This window comes from Drosophila kikkawai, chromosome 3R (genome assembly GCF_030179895.1).
Source record: "Drosophila kikkawai strain 14028-0561.14 chromosome 3R, DkikHiC1v2, whole genome shotgun sequence".
Taxonomy (NCBI): domain Eukaryota; kingdom Metazoa; phylum Arthropoda; class Insecta; order Diptera; family Drosophilidae; genus Drosophila; species Drosophila kikkawai.
Window position 1 is genome coordinate 34056403 of NC_091731.1, and position 20204 is coordinate 34076606.

The 20204-nt window shown below is 39.6% G+C and overlaps 2 protein-coding genes across 2 annotated transcripts; one reads left to right on the forward strand and one right to left on the reverse strand.

Annotated features, from left to right (window-relative positions):
• The first annotated feature begins 136 nt into the window (after positions 1-136).
• Timp (Tissue inhibitor of metalloproteases) lies at positions 137-11530 on the forward strand. Its single transcript, XM_017182648.2, has 5 exons — positions 137-361; positions 9921-10107; positions 10182-10267; positions 10381-10599; positions 10664-11530. Exons 2-5 carry the CDS (start codon positions 9975-9977, stop codon positions 10856-10858), a joined length of 633 nt encoding a protein of 210 aa, XP_017038137.1. The 5' UTR covers positions 137-361; positions 9921-9974; the 3' UTR covers positions 10859-11530.
• Positions 11025-19453, reverse strand: LOC108085883 (synapsin). The gene is made up of 8 exons (XM_017182646.3): positions 19404-19453; positions 16113-16270; positions 14390-14466; positions 13787-14121; positions 12979-13142; positions 12831-12902; positions 11213-11356; positions 11025-11144 (listed from the first exon to the last, which is right to left on the reverse strand). Exons 4-8 carry the CDS (start codon positions 13995-13997, stop codon positions 11025-11027), a joined length of 711 nt encoding a protein of 236 aa, XP_017038135.2. The 5' UTR covers positions 13998-14121; positions 14390-14466; positions 16113-16270; positions 19404-19453.
• Between the last annotated feature and the right edge of the window lie 751 nt (positions 19454-20204).

The window sequence follows — 20204 nt, forward strand, 5'->3', positions numbered from 1 at the left end:
CCGACCGACCGAGCGATCGAGTGGAAGCACTCAAAGTCTCAAGACCCGAGCAACTTGAGTGAATTCACTAGCCGTTCGTTCGTTTTCCGATTTCGTTTCGGGTTCGTACCTCTTCACTTCAAACTTGGCGATTCAGTGCAGAACCGCAAGCGCAACGAGCTGGAAGAAATCAATTGTCGACGGAGAAGAAATAAAAACGCGATCGGGAAGCCTATATAAGATCAAGTGCAGTCGATTTATGCGAGTGCCAGTGAAATTACATTCCCGAATTTAAATATCATTTCTGTGCCATCGGGTTCAAGTGTCCAAACAGCCCAGGAAGTGTACATACTTTAACTCACTAAGGAGATATTGAAAAAAGGTAAAAATACAGAATTGTGTTTAATATTTATAGAATTTGTTGTACTCAAAATTAAGTGAAATATTTTAAAAATGCTGAATGAAAGCCTTTAACTTTAGAATATTTTCAAGACCTTAAAATTAGTGTTTATTCTTTTCTTATAAAAAAAAATTAAATTATTTGCCATTCCTAAAATATTTAAAATTAATTTTTATAAAAGTTATGAAGTGATAAATGAATATAAATGATTTTCTATTTAGGTTCTTCTTGAAATAGGTTCTAGTTGAAATATTTCTACTTCTCCTCATTTTACTGTCTTTTATAGGCCCAAAAAGAACACATTTTCCACCCAAACAAGTAGCTTCAAGTGATTTAAAAATACCGTGCTCTGTTTATTTAGTTTTATTCTAACTTTGAAAGTTGTTTGTAGCAAAACTATTGGCATTTAGAAGCCTCAAATCGAAGGTATGCAAAACGCGCGACACAGGCGCGACATGCGCGCGTTTTTCGGGCTATTTAAAACGCGCGCGCGGGGAAAAACTTTTTATTTCGTTTTCATATGTGACGATGCTGACACAGCGACACAGTTTTCCAACCCAGAACTCACACACCCACAAAGCTGCCTCTATTTATTTGCGTTTATTTATAATTTGTTTTTATTTGCCTGTTTGGAGCTAGCCGAGTTTTCTTCTTGCGCCTCTCGATTCGTCTTAATAGTTTTTAATGTCGCCAATTTGTAAACAAACTGCAGCCATTAAAAAAAATATACACAAGTTGACTGGTTGTGCAATCGTAAAGCCCGTGCCCGGTCATATCAGTGATATATAGTAACTATAAATATACATATGTAATATTTGCTGGATGTCAAGGAAAGTTCTGGCCGAGTGGGAGGTATTTCCATATTACGTATACGTCATGTGTGTTTTGGCATTGGGCATTTAATTTCTAAAAATATGAGCAAAAACACATTAAATGTATTGGCTTTTGCCTGTTTTTCGTTGAAATACATAAACCTATAAAATATTTATAAGCGAATTCCCAAAGGGGAAGAAAAAACGGTGGGAGCCGCCACGGGGGAAATGCGTGAAAATGCATTTCAAGTGCTTTTCCATTCCCCCTTTTCCTTTTGCTTTGTTGCTTTCCATGACATTGTTTCGCATGGATATTCATAATTTTTCCTTCATTTGACTTTGGCTTTACTGTTGGCTTTCCAGTTGTTTGTGTGCGACATTTAAATGAGCTTGTATTTGTATTGCTTTTCTGGGAAATGTTCGGCAAATTGCTGTGCTGACTTTTATTTTCACAGCATTATCAGTTGGATAGTATGGAGGTGGTAGTAAGGGGGTGTAATTCGAGGGTATTTCTAGGGTATTTTAATGGCTTTTTGAAACTATTTTAGGGCACTTAAGATGTTTTTATTGTAACAAAATAATGTTGTTTTTAAACTGATTTATTCTATTTATCTTAGATAATATAAGCTCTTAATATAGCATAGAAAAACCCTTTTTTTAGGGGAAATGTTTCGGAATTTCTGTCATACAATTATTCTCTTTATAATAAATAGTTTAAGCTCTTTAAATTTCTATGATTTTCTTTATTTTATTTTATATTTCGTGCTACTTTCCTTGCCGATTTTTATGTTCAATTTTCCATTGTACATATCACCATATGGCGCCTAAAATAAAACCCATAACCACAATAGCTCATTGTCTGAAAGCCAAAACCCGGTTACCTATTTCAACAATTCCGAGAATGTAAATTCGATCAATGCGGTGGCTGCTCTACTAAGATTTCGCGCTAAGCCCAGCCACAGCCACAGCCCCGTAAAAGCCGCACAAAGTCGGTAAATAAAATTGTCACAACGAATGATTGCGATTGTATTTGTGACTTTTCCCTCGCACATCATTCAATTTGCCATATTCGGCCAGACGCAGGCTTTTAAAGCCCCCAAAAAAAAGTAAGTTGCCTTATACGGCCAACGCTACAGATACTTGGCATGTACAGATACATTTGTTTGGGATTGTTTATTCGGACGACACACCCACTGCTGGCTGGCTGGCTGGCTCATCCCCAGCACAATCATAATTTTTGCTGTGCAAATCTTGCAATTAAATATTATTGTACAATTAAGCAGAAATCGGCGACAAAGAGTCTTTGGTATTCCTGTCCATTAATAACATTTCTCCCTCGTCTTTATTATTTTTATTTGCCCGCTTTTTTTCCACCCTGCTGCAGTTGTGGTTATTGCGTAAATTTCTCAAGTCAGGCGGCAATTTATCGACAATAATTTCTTTTGAGACAGCAAGTTCCCCGGAGGTTCCTTCAAGTTCCTCCAAGTTCCTCGAGTTTCTCGGGTTCCTCCAAGTTCCTCGATTTGTGTGTGGGCCACGGGCCTTCAATTTGTCCGATTGTGTCACTTGGCGGGGCTGTCCTTTCCTTAATTTCCTCGACAAGATCTGTCACCCGGCGCGACTTGAATGGAGCGTGGAATGCAGAAATAAATCATTCGAGTTGACGAAATCTCTTTAATATTTAATTAAACTGTCAGGCGTTGCTATTTGAACATTTTATTGATTTTAATGCAAATTTTGCAATTTGATAATGAAAAGTCGGCCCACACTGAAGTCCATTGTATTCAGACCCCACATAGGTTATTTGCAAATAAGAGTACTATACATATGTTTGTTTATTTTGTCGTGGCATATGAACATTCCCAGAGTATTGGGGTTGAGCTCATTAAAAATGTATATTTTTATGGCCAAGTAACTGCAATGTGAGGCGACCCTGGGTCCGAGACGGCCGATGGCAAGGCTTCAGACCCTTGGATTCTTTCTTTAACCCATTTAAAGTCACTGAGAAAATAATATAAAACACTGAAGTAGGGAATAATCCTGAGATTATGACTTTATAAATATGTTCTTTTACTTTTAGAATTATTAAGAAAATTAAATACAACATTTATTTTGAAATTTTTACTGTTTAAAGCGCACAAATGGTTTTAATATTCTTGTATCCTCAAAGTTTATCCTCATGTAAATGTGTCCCCTTTTTACCCATATTTTTTCCCAGTTCAGGACCTTTGTTTACCCTCAGCCACATTAGCATTTTTAATTGAATCTTTCGTTACGCATCCTGGGCAATTTTATTTTTTCGTTTTGTTTATTTTCTCAAGACGCCGCCGCAAGACGATTTGTGTCATAAATTGCTTCGCTTTTTAATTTTTGAAGAGAGAAACCCTAAATGTGAGCCTGCGGAACGTGACGAATTTGGGTAGAAACTGTTTCGGTTTGGATTTTGCAAATTATTATTGTTTATTTTTCATGAGATGAGGACGAAGACCTCGACCCGGCGAGTGCATCGAGTGGCCAATAGCTGCGTAAGACTTTATTTTCGGCATAATGATGCCATCGCTCAGAAGCAGCCAAGAACCGCTGCTGGCATACTTGAGCATTGCATGAATTAATGAGGCGTAAGCCATAAACATTCCAAGCATAGTTGTCTGCCAGCCGGCTTTTCGGATTCGGTTTCGTCACCTTACACCTGAATGGAGCTGTCAACCGCTGAGCGAATGCATCTCGCTGGGTAACTCAATTAGAAGGGCACTCGGAGAAAATGTTGTATCTGATTGTAGAAGAAAATAAACTGGAAAAATTCCACTAGAATTATAATTTACAAGTCTCAGTAACATTAGTTCTAGGGAAAACAGTCTAGAAACGTGATATTTTTCACAACTTATACAAGCATCTCATTTAAATAAATAAAAGTAAGTTGTTATTTTAACTAATTTACATTCTTCTACAATAGTTTATAGTTTTATTTCGGTCTGTCAATAAAAGTAATTACACTTTTGTTGAATATTTTCACCCAGTGCATCTCTACTTCTTATCAACTCAAATTCCAACGTTTAACTATGTATATTCCACTGGCTTTGGTGTGTCACAGGTGTCGCTGAGTGCATGTAAATGCCAATACCTGGTATGTTTATCTCATCTGAGCTGGGTTGGCAATACAGCAAACACTCGGAGGTCAAAGAGCAAGCTGCGGCATTAATCAAAATACGGGAACCTCTTTGTTTGGGCCGCCTTTGCCAGAGCATTGATCATGCTGATTATGGTTATGGCAATTCCCATTGCCCATTGCAAGATCGTGACTTTGATATTTCTCCTTAATTTTCTTCCATTGTTGAAAAGGCAGCCGCCACCAAAGACAGAAATGCCGCTGGCCAAAGAAAGTTTTCCAGCAACGTTATGAAAATTGGCAAAACAAAAAAAAGTAGTAAAGGAAAAGCCCAAGTTCAACATGCAAGCCAGCTCTCATGGCATGTTTTCCCAGCAAATATATTTACTTAATTTAATTGAGAGATACTGTGTATATCTGGGGTTCTAGCTGATAAGCAGATTCTATATTTTATACAGATTCCCTAGAAATTTATACGGAATATTTGCCAAATCAGTTACGTATTGAATACTGCGCAGTTCGATCCCATTACGAACCCATTCCCGACTGTTTAGAAAGTCAATCAGCAATAACAAACAGACAGAAACGAATTGCCACAAAAGGTAATATCGAAAAGTAAATGACCGCTGAAAAAAAAGAGACATAGCATAATGTCATTCGACCCGAATTTCGATTACTCAGTACTTGTACTTCTACTTGTACTTTCTTTAAATATTTATTTTGTTACTAAGAAGATTTACATCAGCTTTTTAAAAGTATTTAAAGTGAATTTACAAGTAAATAGTAAGATTAAAATATGAATTTCAAATTAATTAAATTATAAATTAATATGTGTTAATAATTTATTTAACTATTTAAATATGTACAAATTCTCTTGGAATTTCTTACGAATTTTTATCTTTACTAAAACCAAAATATTTTAAGTATTAAAAAAGCTTTATCCTAGTGTATCTTTTACCTATTCTGTTTTAAAATATAAAAGTTCATATCTTCTATTATTTTTAAACAAATAAAAGTCTCATTATCTTAACTCCTCGAACTACTTACTTCACTTTATAGTTAACTGTCACAGTCTTAACAATTTGCATGTCTATTTGCACAAAGTCAATAGAATCATTGCTATCTAAAACTGAAAACAAAGCTAGAAATATATATGTGAGTTGACCCAATTGGGCACAAAACGCTAATTAGGTTTGAATGTGGTATGCTGGAAAATAAACATAAATCACTATCCAATTACTGAATGGAAAAACGCTGACAAAGCACTGGAGAGCTTCGAACTGGAGAAGTGTGATCCATCGAAAGGCGATCCGAGAGCCAAGCTAATTAGACACAATTTTTATGCCCACTTCGGAGGCGCAAAATATATAAGGCCTCGTAAATCGGAGAGCGTGCAGTGCAATATAAGCGGAAGATCCGAAAGCTATAAATACGATTTTATGTCGAATGCATTCTCCCCTCTGGCATACTGTTTTTCAGTTTTGTGGTGGGCAGAGTGGTGTCAATACTTTCGGGTGTCCGGACACACATTACGCGGCATTAGCAGCCATTAATGGGCCCAATTAAGTGCTCATAAAGCAAAACTCTCTATGGATAAGTAGCGTTGGCCGGGGCACTTCACAGATTTTCCACTTTCGGAAAATGCCAAAACAGCAACAACCAAAATCGCATTAATTATGTGGCTTTAACCAACGAGCCACGACCACCCAAAAAACCCAAAAACAAACAAAAAATGTATATAAACGGAGTGTAGCCAAAACCCAGCTCAGCCCAAAGCGCTTTAGAGCTGCTTTAGTTTGAAAGCCCGAAAATCCTTTATTTTTGTAGCTCACTTTCTTGCTTTTATATTTGCTGGTCTGCGGTGGCCTTTTTCATGTCTGACCTTAGCCAATCCTTTTGAATTCACCTGGGAAATCTCTTGGGTCTCGGCTTTTTACTTGTCTGCTTGTCTGGCCAAGTGTTAATCATAAAATTTGCATAATTCAAAATTGCTGATGCTTTTGGCAATGATTTCATGAATTTCATGAGGGCACGTTGCCGTAATTCAAGCATATAAATTGTAAACAATGAGAGTTGTCATGGCAACTTGACAAGGGAATGACTAAATTGGGTTATTTGCCAAGAAATTTAGGGAAAATTATAGAAGGGAGGGAACCAAGTTCTTAAGAAATTATATATATTTGTATATATTAGTCATAAAATATATACTTTAACTTTTGGTTTAGAATAAATATATACATATAAAATATATTTCAATCAATGGTATAGCATTTATGAAATATTTGTCATTGATTTTACATAAATGAGTAATGAGAGACATGTTTTTGTTTATACTTTGTTTATTTTGTATTCAATAGAATCGTTGTTCAATATTTTACGACAAATAAAATCCAAAAATATTACAGAAAATAGAAGGAAATGTATGAAAATATTTAACATTATTACCCATAAAAACGAAATTAACAAAAAGAAAACCAAAGTTTATTTAAAGGTTGTTAATAATTATAGTATTTTCAAGCTTATGGTGCCACATGTTATCATAAAATTCTTAGAAATAGAGAAAAAATAACACAAATTAAATTATTATATATATCACCAGACATATATTCCTCCTAAACGCAAAACTATCAAAGAAAATTATTAATTTGCAGTGCAAACAGTTGTCAAATTCCAGGAATTTCAATGTGTTTAATCATTTAACAGGTTCCTATTTTTAGCATTCTCCTTTAAATAATTTTTTAAATATTTAAAAACCTACTATATACCATTTTCCACTTAGTTATACATTTTTCCTCAGCTTGTCAACATTCTTAAAGTGGCCCTCGACCCGGGTAGAAATCAATGCTAATTGAACTCGAGCTCGATATTTGACTCAATATCTTTCGAAATTGTTTGCCCTTATTGTTGCTGTTGGCGGTGGCCCGCATAATTGGATGGCAGTCGCTCAAAATTGAAGGCAGTGTCAAGTGTCAACATCGATGATGGTGACGACATAAAGACTTCAGAGCGGCGGCGGCCAAGAGCAGCCGACAAGTGTGTCACATAGACGAGGCGTGAAGTGACGTCGAATGCAGCACGTTTGTTTTTTTCGGGGGTGGAGTGGGGTGGACGACAGCCGTGTGTGCCATAATATATAACATTTAATTGACATATGCTGCGCTTGTCAACAAACACGGCAGCATTTCCCTTTTTCCCTCAGACAGGAAAACTGTATACAAAACAACGCTGACAGCCTGCCCCTGCATTTTTCGAGGCTTTGGGCAGCTTTAAACTATGCCTGCCTGATATATCACCACGCTAATTGTGCATTCAGACATGTGTGCATATATAAATAAGGCGACTTGGACCGTCTCAGATGAAATCGTGCGAATTTTCAAACGCCTCTGAAACGCTTTTCTTGCTGCCAATTGGCTCTCGAGTTGATTTATCTGCTAAACGTTGATGACGTTTCCCCGCTAGTGTGTGTGTGTGTGAGTGTGTGCCAGTTTTTTGTTGCTCCTTGGCCGGCTGGTTGTTTGTTTGTTTTTTATTTATCTTTTTTTTTTTCGTTTTCCCCTCGTGTTGTTTTTGTTGTTGCTAGTTGCTGAGTTGTCGGCCTGTTTGTTAAACAAATCCGCGCCGTTAATTGCCGGGCAAAGTGTCACAGCAAAAGACAGGAAAACAAGGGGAGCTGCTTTTCTTCTTCGAAGAGAAATTCTCCCATGACATTACGACACTGTTTTTCTGTTCCTCGTACTTAAATATTTGATTGGATTTAAGGAAAAATGTTGAAAATATATGCGTAGTTAACCAAACTAAAGAGAGAAAGAATGAATATTATTATATTATAAATCAGTAGCTATCTAACTAGTTAATTCAACAAAAACTAAACAATAATTAACCTGAAATTGAACTTAGATAGCCTAAGCATTGTATCTCGTGGATGACCACGCAATGTAGACACATTGAGTCCTACAAAATTTATTGTAATATTAGAGATACTTTAAACTAAACAGTCACAGGAGCTCCCTTAACTCTGAACCTAATGAGAGATTTAATACACTTATTTTTACTCCCTTCAAAAGATAAGTTAATGCTAAATTAATAAATTTATTATTTATATCAGGGGTAATGACATTAAGACTCTACTCAAGTCCAAGAAGCCTTTATGAATATATTTTCACAGAGAGAAAAATACCTGGATATGAAAGCAATACAATATTTCTTAGATTAGTTATAATTGTTAAATAGAAAATTAATATAAAAGAAATAATGAGCTCTTAGTTGGAATATATCTCTTGTCTTGCTGTTTGTCACAGATACTTTCTCCTTTATTCAAGCATAAATAATTCAAATCAATAATATTTCATTTTAATGCTTCAATATTTCAAAATAAATGCTTAAAGTAGACAAATTTGGAAGATTTAGTATCTAACTCTATCTAAAAAACAAATAGAAACACCCTGATAGTTATCATATCAATTTGAATTGAGCACTTCTTCAGAAACATGCTCTCAATATTAAAAAGACTCATTTTCCCCAGTGTGTGTTCCAGTTTAACCCATTAGTCAGCGCGTCTGCTTGTCTGGCCGCCACTTGGACTGCCACTTAATAAATAGTTTGATGCATTACTCCTGCCCGCTATGCTTGCATTCAATCAATAGCCAGCGACCCCGCCACCCAAGACCTCTCCCCACTTGCTCCGACCATGTTGGTGCGTATGTTTTCCAGTGGCTTTTCCGCAAAATGCTTTTAATTCAATTTTATTTCAATTTAATTGCCACATTGCTGCCGCCACCGGGTTCGCTGTGTGTGTGCATCCAACAGAGCAGATAGGCTGGCAGGCATATGGTTATAGGAATGGAACCTGCCTATCTGCGTCGATCAGTTCGACAGCACAGCAAAGGCAGAGCTGCAGCTGATTACTTGCCCCAGCCACTCTCGATATTATACAATATTTCTGCGCTACTATAGAGTCTACACATATATATAGTAGCGAGTGCATCTATATCCAGCGTGTGGTATCGGATCGATGTGCAGCGGTTTTGTAATGGATTTCAATTCGATTTGTGCGTCTCAAGTTTTCTATGAATTTCCCATAAACAATTTTCAATTGAAATGCTTTGGCAATTGAACTACTTTTGTGAGATTTATGCATTCTAAATTGGCTGCTTTTGGCATAAGACTGAAATGAAATATAGACGAAAGCAAAAGCTGAAGCAGAAGCAGAAGCTGAAGCATCATCTCTGGCTTTATCCCAATCCAATTTAGCAGGAATAAATAAATAAAGTGGAAAATGTCTCTCTCATAACGCTCTTGATGTTCCCGGCTTGTGCGTGCCGTTGCGTTCATGTTTGTGACAGAAGGCGCGATTAATTGCTGTCATACAGGGCGTATGTGTAATATATTATATGCATAATTGAACAGTGGATTGATGGCTGGCTGGCTGGCTGAGAAGCTGGCCTCCATTGATAAGCACATTGAATGACATAAGTGAGACGGGCATAATTAATCTCCCAGTGACCTTCAGGTCCCTTACTCCCTCCCTTCGTCCATTATATAGCCTCCGATTTTCCCATTAAAACATTGTCGTCGCCGTAAAAAGTAATCACACAATTTTCTCAATTTTCCTCTCCCGTTACAGTAATCTCGGAGACCCACTGGCGGCGACATAAAGTCACTTTATCTGCTCGCAGCCATGGATTTTAGAAAGCATTTGGGTTTATTGACGCTCGTCCTGGTCGCTGTCCTTGCGTTTTACGGGCGCCCAGCGGACGCCTGCTCCTGCTATCCCGCCCATCCCCAGACGCATTTCTGCCAGGCAGACTACGGTGAGTTATTTCATATACATAGGGGGAGAATCCCTGCGAGAATTCAATAAATAAATGCCAACGCTTTCCGACAGTTGTGCAGCTGCGCGTCCTTCGCAAATCAGACACCATCGAGCCGGGCAAATCCACTTACAAAGTGCAACTCAAGCGCACCTACAAGGTAAACAGCAGCTGACATTGTCACTTGTTATACACAAAAAAAAAAACAGATTCCCAAGGGTTTTTATATTAACTTTCTTCGAGTGAACATGTAAACTAAGATCTGTACTTTAGGCTACTCCCGAGGCGCGGCGTATGCTGCGTGATGGACGCCTGGCCACACCTCTCGCGGACTCCATGTGCGGAATGAAGCTGGACATTGGAAAGGTGTATATTATAGCCGGAAAGATGCCGGCGCTTAACGTTTGCCACTACGTCAAGGAGTACACCAAGATGACCAAGACAGAGCGCCATGGCTTCAGCGGCGGCTATGCCAAGAGTTGCAGTTGCACAGTGAGTTTTGGGTTAAAGCTACCCATTTCAATTTCCTATTAAATTCTGGATTCTAAACCTTCAGGTGACTCCTTGCTTCCGTGATGATTGCCTGAGGGGACCGAACTACGCGGACGAGTGCAGGTGGTCGCCGCGCGCCAAATGTGAGACGGATTTCAGTGCCTGCATGCCGCACAAGATTAATACGAAGCACGGCATCGTTTCCCGTTGCCACTGGCGACGCACACAGCTCTACAGAAAGTGTAGGAGCGACCCATAAATATCACGGGAATCCCCCTTTAAATCCGCTCCCTCCCTTGTTACGCTACCCCGTTTCTCTCTGTCCAGAGCTTTAATACGTACGTTATGCCTAATGTGTTATTTATTAATTGATGCTTTTGAAAATGTAACCGGCTCCGAGCAGCTACTTAATTAGTGTCTAGCCTTTAATGTTCACTTACCAAATCGCGTGGATTGGGGAAGAACGTCTGTTCGATCAGCGGGAAGCCGTCGCGTCCCAGGCGCCGCTGCAACTGCAACAAGTGCGAGAACACCCAGGGTTTGTCCTGAAAAGAAATTCAAAAATAAAACCCTGGATAAACCCTTGACACATTTAAAATCTCCAAAACCTTACCTGGAACTGGTAGATCGAGTGCAGCGAGTTGATGCTGGGCACTCCGCCGTACTTCAGGCCCAGGATCGTGGAGCGGAAGTCGCTGGATCCGTCACGCGGCGGCTGGCGAATCAACACAAAGTCCGGCCGGAAGGAGCGCGCCACCTGGTTTTGTTGTTTTTTTTCGGTGTGATATTCCAAACAAAAATTTAAGGGATAATTAATAAACAGAGAAACTCACTTAGATTGTAGAATGCAAAACGCTTGAAACACGTTTTTTTTGTAATTTTTTTAAACGATAAATTCATGAATACAACAAATAAAAATAAATATTTAGAAGTGGAGATTTTTTCTTTGGGAAACACGAAATTTTACATTTTTCTGATACCTTTAATGTATATATTTTTATTTATTTTTTCTACTAATATTCTAGGAAGATTTTGAAATAAAATTAAGACCAAAGTACATTTTATGCTATGATGAACTGGCGCCACCTAGGTCTGGTTAAGCGCACAATACAGGCGGTGTACATTTTTTGCAGCATACTATCAGGCACTGCATAAAATGTTCGAAAATGGATTCCTTTTAATTAAACAACAAAATAATTAAAAACTATAAAATTTTTTAAAAATTCAGGAAGGTTTGCAAAGAATAAATTGAAAATTCTATGCTTAAAATCGTTTGATAACTAAACAAAGTAAATTCAAGATCTTAAGTAAATCTTCTTCGTTTTCCCACATAGCTTTTTAAGGAGCCACAAAAATCCAATTAACTGCTATAACTTTTTATAACCCAAGTAAAATATTTATAGAAACCTTAAAGAACAAGGTTCTTGGCCTATTTCCTCTGTAAACTTTACTTATACAGCATTAAATTTCTTTATATATTTATTATATTTCAAAAGTCTCTATCCTTAATCCATGTGGCGTCTAATTTCCTGGCCAACACAAGTGTGTCGCTTCGGTTGCGTATTTTTTGTAGAGCTACAAGTGTCTTTTATGGCCACTGATACACGCAAATGCAATGACAGCATCGTAAAGTCAACAAAACGACTTGAAATAAACAAGTGGAATTGGAGCGCCAGAGTGTCGAGCTCAGAGCTACGCAAATAGGGAAAAATGGGGAAAATGGAAAGCGGTCAAAGGCTGTTGATAGACTGTTGTGCCAAAGCCTAAGTGTTCCTTGGGTGGTGGACTAAGCACGCCCTGCTGGCCACCTAAAGTCCTCTTCCTACCATTCCATGTCCTTTGACGAGAGTCCCCTTCAATGTCTCTATTACTCTGCAGAGTGCAGGAGGACAATAAAAGCCCCGGAGCAGATAGCTCGGACACTGCCATTGCACTAATTAAGCGCAAACAACCCAGGTGGGGGCACTGCAAAAAACTGTTATTCATAAAAAAAGGATGGCTCCTAATTAAGACATAACATGTTGGCTGTAAAAATGATAATTTTGGGCCTCAGATCAGGTAATTCTGTTTAAATATTAGTCTGACTTTAAAAGGTAAATATTTACTTAGGATTATAAATTAGTTTTTGAAGAAGTAATAAAATTATAAATTTAATTTATATTTTTTCAAGTATTTCTTCAAGCTTTCTCTATTTTTAATAAGTTTTCTTTCCAGTGCCTAACATAACTCACCCGAGTGCCACTCCGATAGGCAGCCATGGTGACAACCGGTCCAGTGTCCGCGCTGGAGACCACCGTAATGTCCTGCCAAGGGACAACAGTAATTAGCCCGATTACCGGATGAGGAATGCTAAGAGTATGTGTGTAGGTAGGTACTTACCCTGAACTCGGCCTGCTCCACTCGGATGTCGAAGTCACCGTGCAGTCGCCTGCCGCGGAAATACTTGGACCAGTCCGTGTTCTGGTCATCGAGCACCAGCAGAGTGAAGTACTTGTCCTTGTTGAAGGTCGGAGCCCGCTGTGTGGCGCTCTGGACCGCAGCTCCTGTTTTATTATTTTTGTGTGGGGAAAGATGTCAGTCGAGACCATGTCCAGAAGCTAAAAGTTAATCCCTACACTCAGAAAATAAGTGCTCTTTTTGCCACAGGAAAAGTATTTATACTGATCACCAAATTTCTTTAAATCGAGCAAGTAATACTGGGTTTCAAAATGTTTTAAGATTTATTTAATATTATTTTTCAAGTGTCTTTGAACATGTTTTAGAGATTTTTAAGATATATATCTTTTTATTGAAGGAATTTCATTTTTTTTTAGAGTTGGATATATTTTTGGAAAGTAAAAGGTATGAACCTTTCGATTTTATACTTTTCCTTAACTTAATATATGTTACAGGAGCTAAAGGAGATTATTATTATTCATTTAAATGGAAATTTGATAATAGAAAACATCAGTTTCTGATCTCTTTAACTACTATTTATTACCTGCGGAACAATCAAATAATTTAATTATTAAATTCTACTCTACTTGAGTGACAAATAATGTGAATACCATGAAGATACAAAATTCCAATCTCAAAGAACACATGACTTGGAATGATTTAATGATTCCTAAAGAGTCTGCTTGTATGACTAGTATAGTATTTGTTCTGAGTGTAGGTGATTCCCCCCTAAACGCATTCCATTTCGTACCCAATATGGAGGCGCCCTGATCCCGGGCTGCGCCGGTCAAGCTTTGAACCCGCTGCAACAGAGACTCGCGCGACTTGGCCGGACTGGTCGGAGCACTCACTCCTCGCGGCGGAGCTGGTGCGGCCGTGGTCGGGGCCTTGCCGGCTCCAAAGCTCAGCGAGAGCTCCGGAGCGGCTCCAGAGGGTTGACCCGGAGCCGGGGGCGGTGGCATGTTCGGCGGACCACCGCTGGCCGCTGGCGGCTTTGTTGGCTGATCCTGGATGGGACGAGCCGCCGGCGGAAGGCTGTTGGGATCGACATCGTCTACCTCGGAAGACAAGTCTCCCGAGCTGAATCTGTTAGTAGTTGGGCGTGTGTGTGTGTGTAGTGTGTGTTCATGGTGTGGGTTTCATTTCCCGGACAAGTAAAGAGGTCACAGTGTGCGGTGCAGGAGGGTGAGGAGAGAGTTAAACAAATGGAGGGCGACACAGAGATCCGCCGGAGAGAAAAGATAGAGAAGGGCGAGAGAAATAGACGAACATATGAAATTTCAAATTAGTCTCGTTCAACTGGGGCCCCCGCTCTCTCTTTCGAGGGGGGCACTTCCTTTTTTAAGGTCTTTACCTTCTCTTCAGGAAATTAACATTGGAAGTGAAGCTCGATTTGAACGACGAGAAATTCAGGGTGCTGCTTTTAGGCTCCTTTTGAAGAAACATTAAACAGAAACACAGAGAGTAGAGTTAACGCTTAGCTAGAGTGCTTTCAATTTTGGGCATTCATTTGGCAAATACCAGAATTCACAGTGCATAGACATTAAGGCATACATATGTAGTAAGTTAAAGCGTCACATAAACATAAAATAAGGCATTCTCGGCAGATATATAACATATATACTATGTATGTAAGTCCAGCTATCTAACCCAATTCCCGTACCCTTTAGCTAATGGGATTCGGTGCTGTGGTCAGCAATGTTCACCTAGGGCAAAAGTTCTCCCTTTGATCCTGAACTTTCTCTAATTGAGTTAGCAGCGTTTGGCCCTCGGGGCGTATGCGCAATGTGGTCACTTCGAATGTGCATTTTCACAGTGAAAGATGGTAAAAATCGTAAAAAACATTACCGTCAGACGGACGGTAATGTACTGAAGTGGGTGGAAAACTCATTTCAAATTTCATATGTCCAACTGGTTTAATGATTAGTAAATTTGCATTTAATGTTGATTCGTTTACGAATCCCCTCTGTACATTATTTCACTTACAAAACTGCCCGGAAGGCAGAGTAAATGTGTTCGGTAGACCGTGAGATGGCAAAAGTTGCATTTTGCGGTTAGAAAAATGTCGTGAGATTGTGTGCAGCGGACGGAGATAGAGAGGTAGTCGAGAGTTAAGTGAAAACTAAAATTCCATTAAAAAATTTGCAATTAAGGTGGCTTAAACTGAGCTTTAATTAAAATAAGCATCACGAACGGGACATAAAAATAAATGGCATGAGGACAAAAGTAAGCTGATGGCAACAGGTGTACGAAACAAGGACACTAAAGGACAATGGCCATTCGATGGTATTTCGCAAAAGCTGCCAAAAGAGAACAGGGGAAATACACTGAAGATAAACTGGGGGAGTTTTAAGGCTCTTTTGAAGAGGTTTTAAGGAACTGGAATATAATATATATTTATTTAATATTTCTTTTAGAAGCTTTGCCAATTTTAAATGTATTTCTTTAGGAAAAAAGTCCTTAAAGTCCAAGCTCTTTGTGATTTAGGTGGCTTTTTTAGTGAGCCTTTTATATGACCAAGAGCCTTTTGTGTGGCACAAAACGTCAGAAATCAATTGGCAAAGATTGGGGCGGTGGCCTCCGAGGAAAACCCTGGTGCTTGGTGCTTGGTGCTCCTTACTCGGGCCATGTCAACAGTGTCAAACACTTGTGGCCAAAAAAACGGCGTTGTGCGTTTTGTATTTATTGTCGTGGCCCGCAGGCCTTTAGGCACTGCCAGTGCCACTTGAAACTTTTCAGTTTCCCCCTCTCTATATAGTATTATTATAACGGCGTTCGGTTTAGTCCCCAGCAAACACACAAGCGTAAAACCGACCGCCTGCGGGGCTATTTGTGTTTATGCGAAAAGGTTCGTGGGCCAAAAGTGGGAAAACAAAAGATGGAAAACTGAAAAGCAATTTGTTGATGAAAGCGAAGCCAGGCGTCGGCCTAATATACAGTATGTGTGTGGATGATGACGATGATGATGTGTGTGTGGCATATGTATTTTAGAGTGATATAATTGGGTGCCAGAGCCAAGCTGTGGTGAGTGAGCAGTAGCAGATGGATCCCAGATCTCGCTCTGGGAACAGTCTTACCGGTGGCGGGGCGCAGATTCGCCCACACCCTGCAGTTGCGATGGCGCTAATATTGACAGAGGTCGACAATTAAGTCGAGCAGTTGGCCTCCGTTACGCTTTTGGGGGTCTCCTGTGGTCCAACACAGAGTCGAAGGTCTATTTGGGCGCGATTTAAATCTGTAACAAAAGATAAGAGGATTATGTTCAGTCAACAAATAAATCAGCAAGCGGAAGAAACCTTTCTTCAAAGGTCTAGAAAAGGGAAAGGAAATGGCATAAAAAGGATTCATTTAATATTAGAAAACGGCTTCTTCTTTTCTAGGAAATACAAATTGTTTTTACATTTGTTTCTTAGGCAGAAATTTTAAGCCAATAAATAGCTTTCAAGATAATGCAAAATCATTATTTTTAATGAATTCTCAAGGACCTAAGCTATGCCATTCAATTAAAATTCATTATTTCTGCAAATATCCTTTTTTTCTATGCCAAACTTTAAGTAGGAAACCCTTTTATTCAGCTTCTTTCAGTTTTGTAACTTTTGGCCAAAAAGTTGTGCAAAAAAACTAAAGGAAAGACAGAAAGCAAATCAACTGGGACAGCTATCAGGCAAAAGGATGTCCAGCCAAGTGGACGAGTGGATGGATGAATGACTGAGCGACTGAATGACTGAATGAATGAAAGGACTGAGGAGGAGGCATCCCGAGGGACAGGAGCTGGGATGTCGCCTTTGTGGCTGCCAAACATTGTTTTTGGTTCATTGCACTGGCAGTGGCCGCTAACTAGGACAAAGCACACACAAACACGGATAGGGACACGGGCACGAACACATCCCCAGGCACGAAAGGACGCCGACCGAAACAAATCTCGAACACTTGCCACAAAATGTTGCATGTAAATAGCCGGCGTCCCTGGCACTGTGTAAATAACACCTAAACAAATCAGCAGGCCTAACCTTTTTTCTGTCCGTTCGTGTGCTTTCCCTTTTTATTTTTGTGGCCCCAGCTAAGTGCGGGAAAATTGCGTTAATGGGTCCCCGAGGGCCACGCGGCATACGAAATGCTGATTCACTTATCATAACTAAAATATTCAAGGCAGCGCAGGGTAGCCTACTTTCTTGCAGTGCCTCCGATTTGCGTGCTCCTCCGCCTCGGTTGGGATGCACATAAATTGAAGTTCATTACAAAGTCGAAACTATTAAAATTCGGCTATCAAAATCGCTTAGATTTTGGCCCAGCTTATGACATAAGCGCTCGTAATGAGTTATTGTGGCTAAGCATATTACGTATACGCAGAGGACGCCGCGCTGTCTGCGACGCCCCCACAAACACAAACACACACACACACACACGCGAACACCGGATCCTGGAGGCGGCAAAGGTTTCGTCTCTCGAGAGGATTTGCCCGAAGCTGTGTGTGAAGGCTGCACTTGCCACCAGGGACCGAGACAGGTCTGACATTTGGCATTTTCCTCTTCGCTCGGCCGAAATGTCAGAGTTCAGCGGCAAAGTGAACAGTCGAAGGAAATGAAATGCTAACTCGCAATCCACCGACTGACAAGTCTAACCAGAGCATATAGTAATCGATTTTAATATTGATGGCCCCGATTGTTTGTTTTCCCTACCAAAAATAGCAATAATAAAACTTATTCGGGCAACGTTGGCGTTGGGGCCAACCAACCGAAACTTTAAGCCTTATTAAATTATCCTCCTGCTTGGGCCTTGTTAGTTGCCAAATTAAGTTGGGCAGGCCCCATCAAATTTTCGGCTTTTCTTGCATAATTTATAAGCTTCTAAAGTCGGGTTACAGAGGAAGCTGTGAGGGAGGGAAGATTCGGTGGTTGGAATTTGTAATGTAATAAAGAATTTGTTATTAATAAACTTGGTTTATTTTTTCTATTTAAATAAAAATAAAATCACAGGACTAAATATTGATTTCCTTAACTAAAAACTAAAGTTTCTTATTGGTTTTCTTTACTGAGAGTCTCCTGTACTTTGTGGGTTTGTCAGTGAAACTGATTTGCGGAATACTTTTATACAACAACCTCGCTCTTCGTGTGTGCGAAAAGTTTTTGAATTAATAATCACAGTAACGTGTTGAGGGTCTCGGCAGTCGGTGCCTCGTTTTCTCACAGTTCTTGAATTCCTGCCGACTCCCGTTTCCCTGTTTTTTTCTGTGAGCCCGCAACTTTTTGGCCAGCACAAATCTGTGCCGGAAAAAGTTTATAGCCCGGCTTAACCCCTGCCTCGTGGGTGGTTTTGGGTTCGTTCTCGGTCTCGGGTTCCCTAGTTCAACTCACTGCGAACCACAATCCATCAACGTCAGTGGCAAATTAAAGTTCCTCTTTTTATGGCAGCTTAAGCAGTTGCACTGACTGTCAACTGGTTATATAAACTGCAGTGCAATAGAGGGGTTAAAAAACGGAGGAAACTCCAGCCGGAGAGTTGCAGCACCTGAAGCCACATTTAACCCATTTTCCAGTGGCATTTCCTTTTGAGGGAGCTTTGTGCTGACAAGTGCGTTGGCTCGTCATAAAACAGGGCTTAATGTCTTCTCGATGGTAATTAAAAAAGGCAACCATTCGAGACTAAACTGTGGCTCTAACTCAGGGAAAAGAAAGAAAGTTGTGGTTTCTTTTGATTGGGGTCAATGACTTGTCTTTGAAAATAAAGAACAGACAGTCTGGAGTCTTGGGACTTTTTATATTCTTAATATAATAGATGTTTCATGTTTGAATTCAAGTCTTTTCTTGGCTTTTCCTTGAATTCCAGGAACTCTTCTAGTCCCTTTTTTAGGAAGTTTTTATTCTTCTGCCTCAGGAAAATCAAGAAAACTAACCAAAACCCAAACCAAAGCCTCAGTGAAAACAATTTACCGTTGGATACTTCAGGGCGGTCGGTGGAAAATAGTTTCGCCACGACTTTTGCTGTGTGCATCTTGGATTTTTAATTAATTTTTACCAACCAATTAGCAGTATCAAAACCGCTACTCAGAACTGTTTGCCAAGCGACCGCCCGTTGGCAGTGGGTTTGTGGGTTAGCAGGTTGCCCTGGAACCTAGAATCACCAGCCACCCCCATGGAACACCATGCTCATCCCTCCCCCCTCTTGAGAACGCTTTAATCGCCTGCTAAGTCGCGCTCTTTGTTTTACTTGTAATTCAATAAAGCGCTGGAGGAGGTTCTCTATCCTCGGGGTCTCGGTTCGGTTCAGTTTTGTTGTTACGGCGTCTGTCTGCGGCGCTTATCACGTACCAGCACACACACACCCGCACACACACACACACACACTGGTAAAAACACACAGACACTCACACGCACACCGACTAGCTGATACAGAAATTCTTATATATTTTTTTCCTTTTAGCCGTGTTTCGATTTTTCTTTTTCAGCACTTTTTTCGTTTACCAAGAAAGCAAGAAATCCTTGGGAATTTTCCTGCCAAAAGCGCGTTTAAATCCTTGTAAGCGATGCCTTTCGATGACCAAAAGTGAACACAAACTTGCAGTTTAGATAATTTTTGTGATTTAAGCTAGGCGAATCGAAAGGAGAGCTAAAGGATTTTATTTTTTTGACTGAACTATTAACGACGGTGATGAAATTTTCACTGAGCGAGTTGGCTTTTTGGCCAAGAGTTTCCCACCAAAAGGAATGCGAGTGCAAAGGCATGTGGACAGAGAGAGAGAGAGAGAGAGAGAGTGAGTAAAGTAAGAGAGAAAGAAAGGGAGATTTGGAGAGAGAGAGAACCAAAATAAGTTAATTGTTTATAAGGACTAAACTTGAATAATGTATTGAAATTGACTACATAAGTATAAATATGTTTAAATAGTCGAAGACTCTATTAAAACTCTTGTTTTATTTAGGTTTTCATTGATAATTTCAAAAATATACCGTTATTTATGTCACGTTTTCCAACACTGACTACTCTCTTGAAATGGTTGACACCCCTTTGGGGGCACTGCGCATGCGTGGGCTGAGAGAAACCTGCGGGCGTATCGATTCATTGAAGTCTGCGTTACGCTACAAATGCTAACAACCACCGCTACACATGCACTGAGAGAAATTATTAGCACTTAAGAACAAGATAAAGGCTTGTCAGAAAGTGAATGATACATT

Excerpts from the sequence above, each read along its gene's own strand:
- Timp (XM_017182648.2), top strand. The coding sequence starts at position 9,975 with ATGGATTTTAGAAAGCATTTGGGTTTATTGACGCTCGTCCTGGTCGCT. Across the intron at positions 10,108-10,181 it reads TTTCTGCCAGGCAGACTACG|TTGTGCAGCTGCGCGTCCTT; the intron begins GTGAGTTATTTC and ends GCTTTCCGACAG. Across the intron at positions 10,600-10,663 it reads CCAAGAGTTGCAGTTGCACA|GTGACTCCTTGCTTCCGTGA; the intron begins GTGAGTTTTGGG and ends CTAAACCTTCAG.
- LOC108085883 (XM_017182646.3), bottom strand. The coding sequence starts at position 13,997 with ATGCCACCGCCCCCGGCTCCGGGTCAACCCTCTGGAGCCGCTCCGGAG. Across the intron at positions 13,143-13,786 it reads TCAGGGCGCCTCCATATTGG|GAGCTGCGGTCCAGAGCGCC; the intron begins GTACGAAATGGA and ends ATAATAAAACAG. Across the intron at positions 11,357-12,830 it reads CCTATCGGAGTGGCACTCGG|GTGGCGCGCTCCTTCCGGCC; the intron begins GTGAGTTATGTT and ends CAACAAAACCAG.